Below are 17,824 nucleotides of genomic sequence, written 5' to 3'. Positions count from 1 at the left end.
CTTTGTTTGATATCAAGTTGCTACTAATGGTGCCCATATGTATGACTGGTTTACCAGAAAGATACATCTTGATTACTTATTTTTATTGTGATATTCACTAATTATTCTGCTAATGTGCTTTGGTGTCAAATCGTCTAAGCAGTGAAAATCACACACAGATCCACACTTCCTTTTTTAATTGTTAAGCATGAATTTTAAATCATTTTCACATATTACATATTATTGTCGATTAGGCTGACATAATCACAGGGATACAATAAGTAATTAAGTTTATAAGATTGTGTTGGTGCTCTTGTTGTTGTGACGTCAGTCAAGGTGAAACTCTTAAATCATGCTGTCTGATTTTGTTTCTGGAGATCACAGAGAGCCTGGTTTGCTATTACTGAGAGTAGAAAATTCCAGCACATTAGCAGTGAACTGTCTCCTCTCATCAGGAAAAGGCTGTGCAGCAGGCGCACCACGAGACGGAAGAAGAAATGACAAACGAATTAAAACAAAATGGGCTGCATTTACAGAATTAACTGTCAAGCTATGCAGTACTACAAACAGACTTTAAAAATGTTGGCAACGGCAGTTAACAAGACTTGAATGACCTTGAGCTTTTATGAGCATCCTGTTACACAGATCTGGCAATTGTTGACCTTTACTCAAATTATTACAGAAGGAAACCATCTGTAGTGCCATTGTTGCCATCCTGTGATCCGGAGAGTTTGTGAGTAGCAAGGAAGGTTATCTGTGTTATGGGCACAATGGGCTCTAAAATGGAATAGACTGGTGTGGCAGGTTGTTGGAAATCGTGGGTGTACCAGTTATGCTCTACAGCATGGCTGTATGCTGCATCTGATAAGGGAAGAAACTGGCAGACCAGAGGACAATACGACTGATTAGTTTGGGAGAGCAGAGCTCCAGTGGTGCCATTCATTCTGTCCGCATCACATCCAACATGGTCTCCATGCCAACTACTCACCATCATTCATGAAGCACAGGAGGACTTGAGTGGCAACTTATGGCACAAACAAAAGACTTTACTATCAAAGTCGCATGCACACTTGACGTGAACGAACAGCCTCTCCATTTACAATATTTTCTTCAACTAATTGTAATTTTTTAAAGTAGTCAGGAGTAGAGTGAATCTGTTGCTAAGAGTAAATATTGCAATTAAAATGTCAAAACTGGACAGTCCATTAAGGAAAAGGAGCAGTGTGAAATGTACTGTGTCCACTGTATTATACACACTTCAGGGTCTTTGATTCGTAAGTTGAATGGACGATTGTAAAGTGACTGAGGTGCGGTCCTGGCAGGTGCAATTTTGCCATGGCTGCTCAGTGATTGTGAAGCGAGCAATCAATTTTCCTCTGCACCAAAATCCTGTAACACAACAACTTCCAGCACTGCTGTTTGATGAAGCCTGCCAAGCGTCTGTACTGTTTACTGTAAGATGGCAGCCACTGGGTGATACATAATTCTCCTCAAATGATTAACAGCAGGGGGTCATTTACACTGCCACAGGATTTGGACAGAATGTCTCAGTATATTTCATTGTGGTTATGAATCATTTTCTGACAAATTGCAAATGCACTCCATTGGGACATTCTCAGAAAAAATGCAATATTTAGTCTGTATTCAGTCAGGAATCAGGATAATTAAAATTACATGAAAAAATATTGACAATTAATGTTTAACTAATAGAAAGTCTCAAGTCCGCTGAAGTCTCTCTCTTCCTCGGGTATGTCTTTCACTGAGGTCAGAGTCATTTTTGGAAAAGGCTAGGGCATTTCCACGTCCCACTGGGGAATTAGAGAAAACAAACCAATGGTGCTGAAATATTTAAGCCTTCCTACAGTATGTGCTGTTCTACAGGATACAAGGATTGTTTATTAGGCAAATAACAAAGCATAAGCTTAAGTAAAATCATCTATTTTATTCTGGTCACTTGCTTGTCCCTTATCTAAAGATTGTAAATGGCTGGACAGCAGCTTTATGGCTTCATGAGGAAGGCAGAGGGCAGACCATCTTTTTCTTTTTCACACATGGCAGGAAAATGCCATTTCCCAGTGGAAAGTATTATACAAGACAGCAAGCAGGGACCTGATAGCACCAGATAGCTCGTCTGGACTGTGCTTTGACAGCCGCTCTCAAAGGGAAGGTTTGGTCTGTGTCACATACAGTTTGCCTACACTGCTAATGGAATATCAGAGGCAATGGAAATAGCTTTATGTCTTTGCATGGCTTCATACTGACATGAAATGATTAATTTACATTCATGCTCATCAAAGCATATTCAGTGTGCATTTTCTGTGTGATTTCATAAGTGTTTCAGAATCACAGCCAAGTACAGTAACCCTGGAAACTGCCATCTTCTCCAACACTTACAATTAAGCCAAGTAGAAAGGGACTGATGGTGGAACAAATTTTAACTGGGATATAGCTTAACTGTGGCCATTAACCTGAGTGGGCGGTTGGACATATCTGCCATGTGTCAGTGGATCTGGACTCATATTGAACAGTGCTTCTGGGAATCAGTAGCAACTTGCTGTCCTCCCTCTATCACGTTATGCTGCCTCTGAATTCAGTTTCCACCTCTTGCTATTGGGATGTGGGCTATTCTGGGGTGTGACATCCACCGACTTATTCACTGTGACAACGTTAGTGTAAATTCTGAATCATATGCCGACGCCAAGGAACACTGAGGAAAAGCGAGACAGTAAAAAGAATCGTCTGTGCCTCACACAGATGTGACTGGAGCTGAGTAGAATACTTATGTGGTTTTAGAAAGCAGGAAGGACATGCAGAACATTTATATGAATTAAAGGAGGAAGGTCAGCAGGTCTAATGCACACTGGATTGAATCTACCTTTCGTTCTGCTAATGCAATTGTGTTTTAATAAACCCCCATCTCAGGCCCCTCTCTGTCTATTTCTCTCTCTCCATAGTTCTTCTTTCTTTTCACTTCTTCAAATCAGTTCATACCACTATAAAAAATGTTATTCTTAAGGTGCTGTGTACCAAAAATGAAATCAATGTATTTTCTTAGCTTTGTTTTCACCTCATACTTGGCTGGACTTAATGGTCCATTACTAGAACAGTCGTGACTTGGAAACGTATTGGGATTGAAATTGGAGAAATGATGTGTCAATACTGGGTTTAACTTTATAGTTTGACATTTAGAAGCTTGGCATGAATACTGGAAACAAGGAGAAACACTTAGCCTGGCTCATTCATTAACCCATTATATTTACTTTGTTTAACATGTACAAATATGTTGTGGTTTTGCTGGATTATTTCTTAGCCAGTAATGTCCTGTCAGGTAAACAGTGGAGACTCCAGGAAGTTACTGCCCCTGGCCAAGATGTCTGGCACATAACCTTTCTTACCTACAATGTGGTGTGTTTACTCTTTGGTTTTTGTACAGGTTAAACAAATGAGATGGAATTTGTCAATCAGTGAGCTTTAGAGTTGCTGGATGGCAGACTTTGTTACCTTTGGATAGAGCAAGACTAGCTGTTTCCCCCTGTTGCTAGTTTTATGTTAGGCTAAGCTATTCGGCTCCTGGCTGTAGCTTCATAATTAGCAGATAGATATAAGAGTGGTATCTATATTATTCTCATCTAACTCTTAGTGTCAGTAAGAAAGAAAATAGGATTTCCCAAACAGTTGAACTACTTTATTACTACTGTAATCATACTACATGTATAGACCACTATGTTTATACTATTTTTAATCATAATTATCAGGCTTCTCTCCTGTGGAACTATCTTCCAGACTCGGTCCGGGAGGCAGACACCCTCTCTACAGTTTAAGAGAAGGCTTAAAACTTTCCTTTTTGATAAAGCTTATAGTTAGGGCCGGCCAGGCTCGCCTTGGACCAGCCCTTAGTTATGTTGCTATAGGTCTAGACTGCCGGGGGACTTCCCATGATGCACTGAGCTCCTCTCTTCTCCTCCTCCTCTCCATCTGTATGCATTCATGTACCATTAATGCATATTAATAACTTGGCTTCTTTCCCGGAGTTTTTGTGCTTTCTCGTCTCACAAGAAAATCCAGAGTCTGAGGGGATGGTGGCGTGGTCTGGTGGGTGTCCTGCCTCGACACCTTGTCCTGCTATTATTGCTCTTATTATTAGTCATATCTCTATTATTATTATCATTGTTATTGTTATAATTGTTATTATGCTTCTCTGTGTCTCTCAACCCCCTCTCAACCTCCCTCCTTCTTTCTTTCTCAATCCAACCAGTCAAGGCAGATGGCCGCCCACCTAGAGCCTGGTTCTGCTTGTTTCTTCCCGTTAAAGGGGAGTTTTTCCTTCCTCGTGGGGGAATTGTTGGGTCTCAAATTCAGTTTGATCATTGTTTTTTTTTTTTTTTTTGGAGTTGTGTTTGTGGCCACCTGATGAATGTCCAGTCCAAAGTCCAGTATTCCCTCTCCTTTCAGCTCTGTTTTGCCTCCACCACCCTACTGAGGGAAATATATGGCCTTCTCAGCTGCTAAATGCTCCACTATGTTTACCATCTAGTCACTAACTATATCTGTCTGGTGTCTGGTGCTGGGCAGGTAGCGTGTCTGAGCTTTTTCATGGAAAACAGCTGCCTGCTGTGGGTGAAAACAAGGTTGATGAGAGCAGTGAAACTGAACCAACACAATATAGTTGTGGGTCGTAAAACCAAAATGAGCTGAAAGAAGCCAAAATGTAACAGAGCGGACAGTAACTGCAGAGTGAAGTAATTCTCTGTGGGTTCTTCACTATGAGCAACCTCTTTCACATTACATGTCATTTGATCTACTTTAATTATAACAATTGAGTACTTACAAATGACTTACAGTAGATTAAAGTCCAAGTAAAGATATGAACTACTGAAAGTACAATGCAGTTGCCTATGTTGGAAAACCTTTACATTTTACAGTATACGAGCTGTGTTTATCTTCAGTACTCACCCATGTATGCTTCTCCCAAAAGTCACATTTAAACACAGGAGCATCAGGGTGAGCTCTGTGTCAGATGTGATCTGTGCAACTGATGGGGGCTGTTTGTCATGTGCAAGTACCTGAGGCATTGTGGCATTTGTTCTTGGCTGGGGTTATTTAAAGCCTCGGGGGATTTATAGGACTGTGTTGCAGTGATGGTGTCAAGGATCACTTCAACTTGGTTCATGTAAGAGGCTATAATTCTGCAGCGGAGATTGTCCTTCGCTCAATGAGTTGCTTCATGAACCCAACGCGTATGGATTTAGGGTTGCAATGAGGGAAGAGCTGAAAAAAGAGCCACATGATCAATATGCTTTCACTGTGTCAGTTTTTGATTTTAATTGACTTGAAAAGTTGAAAAGATGGATTAGACTCCAGCTGTATTCAGATTTTGTATTGTTAGCTGTCAGCTTTTCAGGCCAATCAAAATCCAGGGGTAATTTTGCTGCTTGTATGAGGTAATCTATAGAGAAACAAAGGACAGATCAAAATAATGTTGCCCATTGATTTTCCCATTCTTGTATTGCATTGTTTGGGTTCTTTTTTGTTCTTTTGTTCTTTCTCTTGTTCTCAATAAAGAAAAACAACCATCCTATATCACATCATAAATATCACACAGTAATCATGTCACATACAAAACACATCACATAAAATTACACATAAATTCAGATACACATCGCTGGTCAGCACCATTTTCAACAGAGCTGCCACATCTCTGAAGGACAATATGTGCAGCATTGATTTATTAGTGTATCAATGAATAAATGTAAATATTATCAATGATGCTGTTCTCTACCTTATATAACCTGCACATACATGTATGCATAAGGTATCACTGCCTGACATGTGGTGATACAGTATTTATGCTATAAAGAATATGTGACTAGCAGTATAAAATGTCAGGACAGAATAATATCCTCATGGTCATCATTGTGAGTGACTGTAAATCCTTTCATATTGATCTTTTAATACACCGTAGGTGAGCAGTATACAAGGGTATGCAGTAATCCCTGAACAGATAGACCCTAGTAACATGTGGAATTTACATACAAATGTGTTATCGTGAGTGTGTAATTTGCTGCATTGTCAATAAACAGCAGGCTATATAGCTATTATTCATAAAGCCACCTTTAAAATGACGACCAAGATATTTCAACTCTGCACACTGTAAGAACGTCCCAACCTAAAGATCCCTCCAGACATGTTTTAAGACCTCTGCTTGGAGTAAGAAATTTTATCTGATATGTTTTTTTTCCCCACAAAACAAGTTCAGTTACCTTAAAAATCCTTAAACTCTACTCCTTCTCCCTCGTTGGAAAATCCAGAAGCTATGGATATGCACACTTAAGATGTCTCCTACTTCACTGTGAAGTCCATTCTCGGTGTATGTGCACAGGAGTCTTCAAGTTTCCACATCACAATTATGTATGTTGCGTTACTGGACCATGAATGGCTCCAAACCAGTTGTGATGTCACACATCATGCTAGTAGGTGCATCCCTTAATCTCAGGTTTCCAGAGAGCACAGAGAAGCTTTCCACTTGCAGCAAATGAATGTGAAAACAGTCTTCTAGTGTCAAACTCTGCACATACGTCATTCTGCACAGTGAAGCTCAAACATCCATCTGAATAACAAGAAGCAAAACACATTGTTGAGTGGAGGCTTTAATGATAATTCAGGTAATACTAACTATTATTACATGACTCTTTGGGGCATTATATTAATACTATTATTTTGATAATAATAAAATAATTTATCTTATTATTTTATCTTTTATGTCAGGAGCTAATATCACTGAGTTCATAGTCAGGCAGAATATCTAGAGGTAAAAAGGTAGTAAAACATGTAAGGGAGAGAAATATATTTTTGACTGGCATATTATAGATATTTATTTTACTTTTTAAAATCTCACTATCATCTTTACATCACTGTATGATGCCCTCAATGAACATTAAACCTTTTTCTATATATGCAAAAGAATGCTTCCTATTGCCATATCTTAAAGGAACAGTTTGACATTTTGTGCACGTATTTGCTTTCTTGCTGAGAATTAGAGAAGATACCACTCTCATACTGTAGCCTATATGAAGCTACTGCCAGCAGCAAGCTAGCTTAGTTTAGTATAAAGACTGGAAACAAACAGCTATCTCTGCCCAAAGGTAACATAACAAACAGTTTTTTGCCTGACTTTTTCATGGCCAAACACAGTAACTTCCTGTGCCTGCTTTGTCTGGATGCCTCATGGTGATGACAGAGCCAGGCAGTCTTCGTGTTAAGCTAAGCTAACTGATTATGTTTTAAGCACTAACTTTTTCAGCTTGGATGTACAATATAAAAGCCTTTATCACAGCAGCAGTGTTGTATAGTGTTGTATAATATCACAAAAGTATACGACTTGTTGTTTCTTGCCAACATAAGATATTTCACAATGGGCAAAATATACTTGTATATATCTTGTATGTTGTATTTTTTGCAGTATACATCCTCCTTACATTCTTTCTTTAAAAAACAAGTGAACAGATGTGAACAATTGTGAAGTTACATTTCTTTCTTTGTTCTGGCTGGCTTTTAAAATCTACTTTGAAGGTCCACTGCACAGCAGAGGATACTAAAAGAGAGAGTTTTTGTTGAGACAAATAGATCACACAAAAATAGGCTGTGCACTTAAAATTTCGAGTAACGATCGCTACCCAAATACTATTAAACATGGATATGGGGAGCTGCAGCAGGGGAACAATTCATTGTTTGGGGCAGAGTACTTTATTGATTTACACTGGCAGTGACGCATAAAACTATTAACAATTTTCCCACAAGAACCAATTCTACAACTGCTGCCTTATGTAATGTGAGTCTCTCTCTGAATCCAAATATGGCCATATATTTGAATCAATTTGAATCTTAACTTGACACAGGATGGGAGTCTAAACAATTGATAGGGTGTATCGAATAAAAGACATGATCAAAGAGCAATCAAACATTGCTGTGACAGCAAGATAATGTCTCCAGAAAATATTTTCAACATGGTATCTATTCTTGTTCTTCCTCATCACCTAAAATGGAACACAACTCATCTCCTTGTTTATGCACATGGCCTCTCTGACAGAAATGTTAGTTTTAGAAACCACATTCCCATGAGAGGTATTTGTTCTTTCTGGATTGCACAAGTTTCTCTGCTCAGCACCAGTGTGCTGAATGACTCTCAGCCCTCAACTTGTCATTTATCAATCACATTAAACTAGTGGACATGCTGTCAAAAAAAACAAATTCATATCACCATAGAGCTCAGTTGTCCAGACATTTAAGACTTACTCAAAAAAATGTTTTCTTCTCTCCTTCCATCAGAACAACATGTTGAGAGAAAAATCAAAATGTGAGTGACAGTAGTGAAGATTGCACAAGAGGAGAAGTACAACAAATCATTCCATGTCTAAATATATTGAATAGTTGCTCATTAGGGGGTAAAAAAATCCAATCCAACACTACTCTTATCTGGCTTTTTTTCAGCATTCCTGCTATTCTCTGAAAAAATATGAGCATAGATTAATAATCTTGAGAGACTCGACACCCATGTCTGTGTCAAGTAAACACCCACAGAGCTGTTGTTGTTGGTGGCGGCAAGTCATTTCACCGTTCTGCCTTTCAGACAAACAGCTATTACTGTTCTCTCAAACAGCCTCCACTTGAAACAAGAATGTGTGGGGATCATGTGAAGAAGCAGTTAACAATCTGTTGCACAAGCGAGAGAGGTGCAAAAAAATGGGTTTAAAATAGTTCTAGGTGTCGGAGGGATCTGGACATGGATTTTAATCGTGATCGTGTCTTGGAAAAAGTGCGTGTTGCAAATGCAGAGAACATAGCAGCAATGTTATTAGTTTGCATATGAACTGCAGTATGAGTAATCAATCTGACACATTTGACACATAATGACAAAGTTTAATGATCTTTACATGAGACATAGAAGTCAGTTTATGGCCTTTCATGCACATATCAATCAATGTACATCAGTAAGACTATTCATCAGTATTCATCGTTAAATGCTGGCAGCAGAAAATGATTTTGCTTTTTAAAATATATATTCTTCATGCATCATGTTTCATTGTAGTGTACTGGGTGACAAAAATATTCAACAGTACAAGATGATGTCTTTATATCATCTGTTAGTGACACTTGGATTCTCCTTCAGCAATCACGCTTGTCACAAGCGTTTTGCCCTCTCAGACTCTCAGTGTGTAGAAACTTAAAATCTGTGTCTTCTTTGAATAGTAGGGGAGAACAGGGTTGGTCGTCACATTCATTAGATGTTGCTCCCAAGGGTGCTGTAAAAAATGTTAGTAATGTTAGTATTCAGAATTGGGGTCAGAGGTCACCTACAAGGTTATTTCAGGAGTAAAACACTTGACATTGAGGTGAGATGATGTTTAGTGTTTTTCATGTACATGTTCAATGTAAAATCCAGCTCTTCAGTGTTTCTCTCTTCTTTATACAATGGGTTTATAATAAAACAATTACCACCATTAAAAAGTATGAGGGGAGCGCTATAGTTTACATATTTTTTTTCTACAACTATATGTGGTTGTTAGCTTTGATGGAAGCAAAAATTCCAGTTGTGGATGCTTGTCACATTCTCTTCGGGTGTGGTTGTTATAGTCATGAACATTCAACATGAAATTAAACTTTTTTTAATTCATTTCTCATTTTCTCCCCATTAAAATAACATAGGGACAAACAACCCCACAGTGTCTGACCACCAACCCCACGATGGGACTGGTTGTCACAAGTGCACAAGACGTATTTGACAATCCATATCTTGTGAACAGAGTAAGTTTCAGGAGAGTAAAGTCGTTGCATTCCTACCTGACACTTTAGGCTTGCATTACACACTGAAAGGGAATCTATTAAAGATGCAGTTTTTGAGGGATTCAAATGAAAGTAAAAAGAGTGACTACCAAGCCTGTTCTCCCCTATTGTTTCTGTTTATACTCCACAGCTAACTACACCGCCTGCCTGGATTAAAAATGTTGTGATGTCAGGCATTTTAAAAAGTCACCCCATATGGGAAACATAACACAGTACTATAATATACTTAACATGAATGATTTATAGGCAATGTACAGCAGTGTAATGAAGAATTCAAGTATAGAAAGGAAATGTAGCCTCCTATAGGAAATTTAAACATTACGGTACAATAATATCAGATATCTCTATATCAATATTATATTACAGTGATATTACAACGATTTCTCATTTGGGATATATGAAACTCAGCATGTGCACCTCTACAAGAGACTAAATGAATCCATCTAATGTTTTCTCACTAATGATTCTCACTAACACATTGCTTCAGGTGGGTGAAGCAGTCCATGTGTACAAATTTCGAATAACTCAATTTCCCCATTGGCCCCTGTGTGGGCGCGTGCCTGCGCGCGCGCGTGTACATGAGTGCGTGCATGCGGGCAGAGAATTTATTATGTAACATGTTCCCAATCACATCCCTGTCTGAGTCTGAGGCATAAGGTCGCTTTAAGAGATATCTGAGCTCCTATCAGTGATCCTGGCAGGACACCTCCTACCTCCTCCTCGACCAAAAACTCTGTTTGTGTCTCACCTGATGCAAAACGTCGCCCCAAGTCCAAGAAGAAAGAACATTTCGGTAAGAAACAATGGCTAATTTGACAGCTAATTAAAATACGGCATTTCAAGCTAGTCTATAACTCTTTTTTTGGGAGGGTGGAGGGTTATCTGAAAGTAAGAAATTGTGTTTTCCTATGGGGTCGGTTAATTTATTTTTCATGACATATTGCGGCAAATCTTTAATGAGAAAAAAATCGTCCTGATATTCCTTCATTGGGTTTTAAGGTGCGTTAATGAGTTTTAATAACCTTATCGCTCCTCCTGTGCTGTCAGTCTATAGCAGCTATTGTATTGGGGTTTATAGTTTCCTTCTTACTTGCTACTGGACACACTGCTCTCCTTATGTGATGCTTAAAGTGCAAGTGGTGTTGTTCAGTGGGCGTTCAGGTGAATGTTTGTGATGGGTCTCCCCCGGACAGGAGAGCAGAGAGCACACACGGCGGCACACAGGAGGACAGAGGAGGCTCCACTACCTGTCCGGAGCTGAGAAAGTCCGACTCATTGCGAGAAGAAACACAGCTGCAGACAGAGAGGCAGACAGACCGTGCATCCAGGACAGCTGCAGTGATCGGGTAGGATACACACACACCACTTTAAAACTGTCTCAAAGCATTTTTTTTGGGCAGATTTATAGGATTTGTTTTGGTGTCAATTGGTGTAGTGAGGTGATTGAAGTGAGTTGATGTTCAGTAATTATAAAAAAAATAAATAAATAAAAAAAAAATACAATTTACCATGAGCTATGATTAATTTGTCTGATCTTCAATGTCTTTACATCCAATTTCTTTTTTGTAGGTCTTTAAATTTTACAATCTGCAAATAATCTGTATAATTTGCAGATCAAGGCTGTAATCTCATGTTTGAATAATTACATTGATACATTTCGTTATTCCCTTGCTTTGGACTGTGCTTTACAGCAGCAGATAAGACAGCTACTCAACACAAAGCAATGCATCACTTTAAGTGTCTAAATTCTGCCATAAATAATAATCATCAAAGCTGTGGGATGGGTATGATACCCAAGCAACATATCTAGAAATTCAGCCACGTTTAGTCAGGTTGAGATCTTGGATTAGTTGAATTATCCAGAAGTCGTCTGAACAGAGAAGACTATGCTCCACCAAGGAATTCAAGTGGTTATATCATATTTAGCCTCAGGTTTAAGTGTTTATCTCTGTAATGAACACTCTGGTTTTGTTTGTAATTGCCACAGATGAAACAGCACATTATAATAAGACATTACTGCTCATAATAGAGACAGACAAAAGCAATTAATGTCCTACCTGTCAGCATTTATCATCATGAAGGAGTCCTCAATTAAAAAGGATAAATCTTTTTTCTGTCCTTCTGTTTACATAGCTGTGTTGCAAAACTAATTTCTGGGGGAATTAAGCTTTGGGCAAAACATCTTGTTACATGCATAAATATGCACATATGCATGCACACATCCACACACACTATACTCTGTTCTGTTCTTGGTCTTGTTGTAATGAAATTGTGCTGCGGCTCTGTTTTCCAGTACATTAATTTGTTGGAGATTGTAGGGACCACATGTGCTTTAGAATCCGGGAAGCTATTGTGAACGTTCAGTAACAATGAGAGGTGTCTGCTCCTTTATGGGCAGAAGCAGAATAAATTCCCACTATTAAAAGGGGAGAAAACATTGAGAAGGGATGATTGTCTCTGAAGGAACAGTCATTATCATCATTATTGTGATGGAAATTTAAATCAGCATGCCATTATAGCGATGCAACAAAATCTGGATCTGTGCCGTTTTCTTGATGATATGCCATCAGTACATCATTTATTCTTATAGCCGGTACTGGAGGAATAGAAATAGCCTCCTGATATATGCATACCCACATTAATTATTCCCTTCATAAATCTTTGTTTTTGTAATGTTGCATCCATCTGCCAGTGCTTAGAAAAGCAAAACTGGACCAGTTAATGCATGTCGGCACAGGAAAGACACTTGTGGATTACATCCAGTAAAGCTGTAAATTTAAAAACCTGTCCTGAAGCAAGACAATCAATTTCTGCCACATTTAAAAGGACTAATGATGAAATGAGTTTTTTCAAAAAGGGAGGGTCAATTTCTTTCTATGCTACAGTTTTCATGTGTGATACATTTCAATTTTAGTGATAAACCAACTTTGGTTATATCTCAAGAATTCATAACTTTAAAAATAAACTTTTCATAACTTGGATTTTTTTTAAGGTCACTTATTTCTTTTCTTTTTTTTTTCCTCCAGGAGGCAAACGAAGACCACTGTAAAGGCTGCCAAAGATTAAGTAAAAGGGAAAGCTCTTAAAAAATGCAAATATTATTCATGAAGTAATTACAGCAGGTGTGACACAGCAAATTAGTTCAATTAGACACTTGCCTTTGAAGTGAACCCAGGAAAAACCAGAATGGAGCTGCAGCACAACACCAATCACAACCAAGCCTTGTGGAAAGAGATCCCGTGGGATTTCACAGAGGACTGCTCACTCTCAGTGAGTGGCACCACTTTTCTCATTGTAGCTTACAGCACAGTCATGGCAGTGGGTCTCATTGGGAACTCTTGTCTGGTGTTTGTCATCACACGGCACAAGGAGATGCGCAACGTCACCAACGTCCTCATCGCCAACCTGTCCTTCTCTGACATCCTCATGTGCATTGTCTGCCTGCCAGTTACTATTATCTACACACTGATGGACCGCTGGATCCTAGGAGAGGCCCTCTGTAAGCTCACACCCTTCATCCAGTGTATATCGGTTACAGTTTCCATCTTTTCCCTCGTCCTCATCGCCATGGAACGCTACCAGCTCATTGTCCACCCCACCGGATGGAAGCCAATGGTGAGCCAGTCCTACTTGGCTGTGGCCGTCACTTGGATCCTGGCCTGCTTAATCTCGGTGCCTTTCCTCTCGTACAGCGTACTTACCGTGCCTTTCCAGAACCTGAGCGTCCCCTTCCCAGTCAATGACCACCTCGTCTGTATGGAGCGGTGGCCAACGGTTCCAGAGCGGCAAGCTTACACCACCTCTCTGCTCATCTTCCAGTACTTCCTTCCTCTCTTCCTCATCATGGTTTGTTACCTGCACATCTACCTGCGCCTCAGGAGGAGGAAGGACATGGTGGAGCGTGGCAGGAACACCACGCAAAAGAAAAACAAGGGCTCCACAAGGATCAACATCATGTTAATTGCCATAGTGGTGGCGTTCGCCCTCTCCTGGCTCCCGCTCAATGTCTTCAACACAGTGTTTGACTGGAACCATGAGGCCATCCCATCCTGTAGCCATGACGTCATCTTCTCATTCTGTCACCTCACAGCTATGGCCTCCACCTGTGTCAACCCCATCATCTACGGTTTCCTTAACAGCAATTTCCAGAAACAACTCAAGTCCACCCTGTTGCGCTGTCGCTGCTGGGGGGTGGCAGAGAGGTACGAGAGTGTCCCGCTCTCCACTGTCAGCACAGAGGTCACCAAGGGGTCAATCTTGAGTAATGGATCTATCAGCATCAATACTTAAAACCAAGTCATTTGGTGAAGACTAAGAAACTACTGGGGCCTCTCCAGCCCTCATTGTGTCATCCTTTGGAGCTTTTCTTGCTTCATTGCGTGCAAAAGCGAGGTTGACATTTAAAGTTATAAACCTCACAATAGCCGTCCAGAGGGAACTGACTGAAGACACTTAACCAGCATGACGCAGTGCCCTCGATTTGCTTCGAGTTCACATGTAAGAGGAAGTAGATAACAAAAAGATGGTGCAAAGGTTGGACAAGTTTACGTATTGTAGAGCAACTGAAGACACTTTACATGAGCACTTTTTGCAACTGTAGTATGTATAGTCCATTCCCTGTGTGCTGTGGGCACATATGAAATCTAGTTCTTCTGAGTATACATATGTCATGTTTTCATTTCACCCAGAAGTCATGTTTAAATGAATATCAGCTGTTTACTTTTCAAACTTTTACCTGCTGTAATTGTGAGCATCAAAACCACCAGACACAGATAAAGGGAGGGGGGGCACTGCACATGTCGGTTTCAGTTTTGCTGTTTTATGGTAATAGTATTGATCACAATGACATGGCTTGTGAACTGTAATGTGTTAATGATTATCGACAGCGTAGCTTATTGCACAACTGAAGGAGAGAACATTAGTGCATTAAATGTGGCTCCAGGCATTCATTCAAACAATTTACTTGCATCTCTTAATGTGTTTCTTATTACCTAAAATCGTCACAAACGATGTAATGGTATTTTACAGAGAACCTTGGCAAGAGCTATATACATTTCATGCTGCTCGCCAAGGTCTGTGCTCCAGTATATCTTGTGGTTTTTCTCATAAAGTGCGCCATGCAACAACCATACATCAAGTGCCATAAAACAAAATAAAAGTGGCAGTAAAGGACTGTCAAAGTGGGGTTCTTCTGCTGTAAATAACCTTAGTAAATACATATATGGCCTGTAAGAGATGTGACACAGTTATAGTTTATTGTGTGTGTGGCAATAAAGAGAACTGTGTAGCATAGCTGATATCTCCTAGGAAACTTGTTGTTAGTTACTTCTATTTGTTGTATTGGATTGAATTAAAACATTTACTATTATCTTTAATGATACAGTTCTATGTTGTAATATATTGATTTTGATTATTCACAATCTTGTCTTTGTTTTACACTCATTGAGGCCTTTCAGGAAGGTATTGCATTATTTTGTGCTTTTTTTTGTTTGTTTGTTTGGCAAACTTTATGTCCGCCTTGCTTTCTGAGTGTGTGTTAAACACAGAATTGATTTTTTTGTTGTCACCTTGTAGGTCAGTTCGTCCACATCATTCTCAGCTTTTAACAGTGATTGATTGCTCCTAAGTCTCCCATTAAAGACAAAATGGTGCACTGAGACCAGACTCCACCATTTCCACTTTAGGAAACAGTGTGGAGTGTGGGATCCTAACTCCCCAGAGATTAAAGGCACTGATCTGTCTCAACATGAGCCAATCAACACTTGGCTTGACATGCCAGTGTTGTAGTGTGTGGTTTGCATTGAAAAAAACATCCACGTTTTCAAAATCTTTGTCCTTTTCTATGGTAAAATGCAGGTCGCTGCCTCTGTGTGCATTATTCAGGGGGAAGTCTGAGATCACAGCACATTTTAGATGTGCTTGTTGTGTTGAATAAATCAGTGTTGTGTTTGGTGCCTGAGATGTTAAACAGCATGGAGAGAAAAAAAAAAATCTGTATGAGAGATCAATGGGAATTGTGCTAAATATTCATGCTGAGGGAATGCATGTTAACAGTTATACTTTTATCTAAAAACAAGAAGTATATCAACTAAAGAGCGTAAAGAGAAGGTAAGACTTCTGCTGTCAGGTTCCTTTAGATTTGATGATAATGTCATGAGGTCAGGTGTAGGATGTTTTCACACCTTAGAGAAAGTCAAACCTGTTTTTGACTCTGACAGCGTCTCACACAACCTGCCAAAATTGTTCCCCAAGTGCAGTTTAGCTCTTAAGAGAGCACTCAGAAGTCCTTGTCGGCATAATTGACAGTGTGCTTCTGCTGCCTTGACCTGAGCTGACCTTCACAGAGTGTAAATCCCCTCTGTTCCCTCTATATTTCCTTCCTCTCTCACCTGGCTCTCCTTTTAAAAACACCACTGAATGAAGCAGCAGTGTTCATTCTGTGTGAAATAAAGGACCCGAGATGCCACAGGTGCTGACGTACTCCAGCAACACTTGATTTTGAGTGGGACTTAAATGAAGCCATTATACATTGTTACCAAAGTAACTGTTAGGGGGCAATGGGCACATTACTGCATTATGAAATGAAGCTCAGCTGGAGACGAACACTTGATGAGTCCACAGGGCCAGACTTTCCTTGTCAGTGGAGCAGTTCCAGGAAGATTAACATCTTGGCTCTCTGCATTTTAATTTAGAAAGATTCTCCTATAAGCAATCTCTCCAGATCACAGGAACAACATGAACTACAAAGTTGGCCAGAAATTTCCTCAAGCTGTTGTTTTGAAAATGAAATTCTCTCCAGTAAGATATTTTGCCTGCCGTACCACTGTAAGAGCATTCATCCTGTTTTGCCTTTTTTCCATTATTAGTAGTAATAATAATTCCTTTTCATGCTTTCTGTTGCTTTGTAAAAGAAAGTCCCTTCCCCGATGTGGGAATCATTCTCCCTAGCGAATGCTTGTGAAGATGTAAAAGGTGTATACAATATTCAGTGTGTCTCAACCACCACATTCAGCATCTGTCTGAATCTGCAGTGACCACAATAAGCCTGAGGCATTGTTAAAAGTTATGTAAGATGTAACAATGTATGTAGGGAATTTCGATGACAAGAAAGTAATTTTTAAACATGTTGCGCCCCTACGAATATGCAACAAAATTATTATCCATTTGAAAATGTTGTATAGAATAATGTTAGACAGTCATTGGCATTGTGCACCTTTGATCCCTTGTGAGGGGGAACTAATCGTTTTGTTTTGGCAGATGAAAAGGTCACAGGGAGTCAGGCCGTTGCCTCTGGAATCCTAATCATGGTGTTATACATACTAACATCTGTAGGACACATTAAAACAGGCAGGTAGCTCATCTAAGGGTCAAACACATAGATCAACTCAGTCAATATCTCCTTGTCCCTCTTATCTTTCTATTGAATTGTCCTAATGTTTCCGTGTTGTATCAGAGGCTTCCTGATTCATCAGATCTGTGAGGGAGGGTTGTTTCTGGGAGCAGCTCCTGCCCAGTTTTACCAATTTATCTGTTTGGATATCGTAACAGCATGAATGTTCCCAGCCTGTTTATGTGCCAGACCTGGGTCCAAAATAAATTAATGGAAAACAGTTGTGTGTGTCTCTGCTTTTGAAATAAAGCTAGAAATCTAGAAATATCCATTGTATACTGAAGATATTTTTGGGCCTCAATTTCCTCTGTGTCTTGTGTAGTATTAATAACGCACGCACACACACACACGCACGCACACACAATGTTGTCTTGCATAACACAAGCAGACTTGACAGCCAGGAATAGCAACCCCCTGATTGGTGTTGGACAGTTTTTCCTCAGGATTGGTTTTGTCTTTGCATGCATGTGCTGTCTTCATGAGAAGACAATAAGGATAGAGAGATAGAGATAGATAGGTTTTTACAATAGCTACACAACAAATTCTTTCATCTCTATAATCTTGCCCTGACAATTTAGGACCTGGCCTCTGCATCTGACCTTCCATTTTCTATGA

General features: G+C 39.6%; 1 protein-coding gene across 1 annotated transcript; it reads left to right on the top strand.

Moving 5' to 3' along the window:
• Positions 1–10,414: 10,414 nt before the first annotated feature.
• Positions 10,415–17,392, top strand: npy8br (neuropeptide Y receptor Y8b). Its single transcript, XM_042421571.1, has 3 exons — positions 10,415–10,612; positions 11,013–11,165; positions 12,846–17,392. Exon 3 carries the CDS (start codon positions 13,006–13,008, stop codon positions 14,107–14,109), a length of 1,104 nt encoding a protein of 367 aa, XP_042277505.1. The 5' UTR covers positions 10,415–10,612; positions 11,013–11,165; positions 12,846–13,005; the 3' UTR covers positions 14,110–17,392.
• Positions 17,393–17,824: the final 432 nt, after the last annotated feature.

This window comes from Thunnus maccoyii, chromosome 9 (assembly GCF_910596095.1).
Source record: "Thunnus maccoyii chromosome 9, fThuMac1.1, whole genome shotgun sequence".
NCBI classification, from domain to species: Eukaryota; Metazoa; Chordata; class Actinopteri; order Scombriformes; family Scombridae; genus Thunnus; species Thunnus maccoyii.
The sequence above is the reverse complement of the archived record's forward strand: the minus strand, read 5'-3'. Positions and strand labels throughout refer to the sequence as shown.

What these genes read in the sequence shown, in the direction of transcription:
- npy8br (XM_042421571.1), top strand. Translation starts at nt 13,006, where the DNA reads ATGGAGCTGCAGCACAACACCAATCACAACCAAGCCTTGTGGAAAGAG.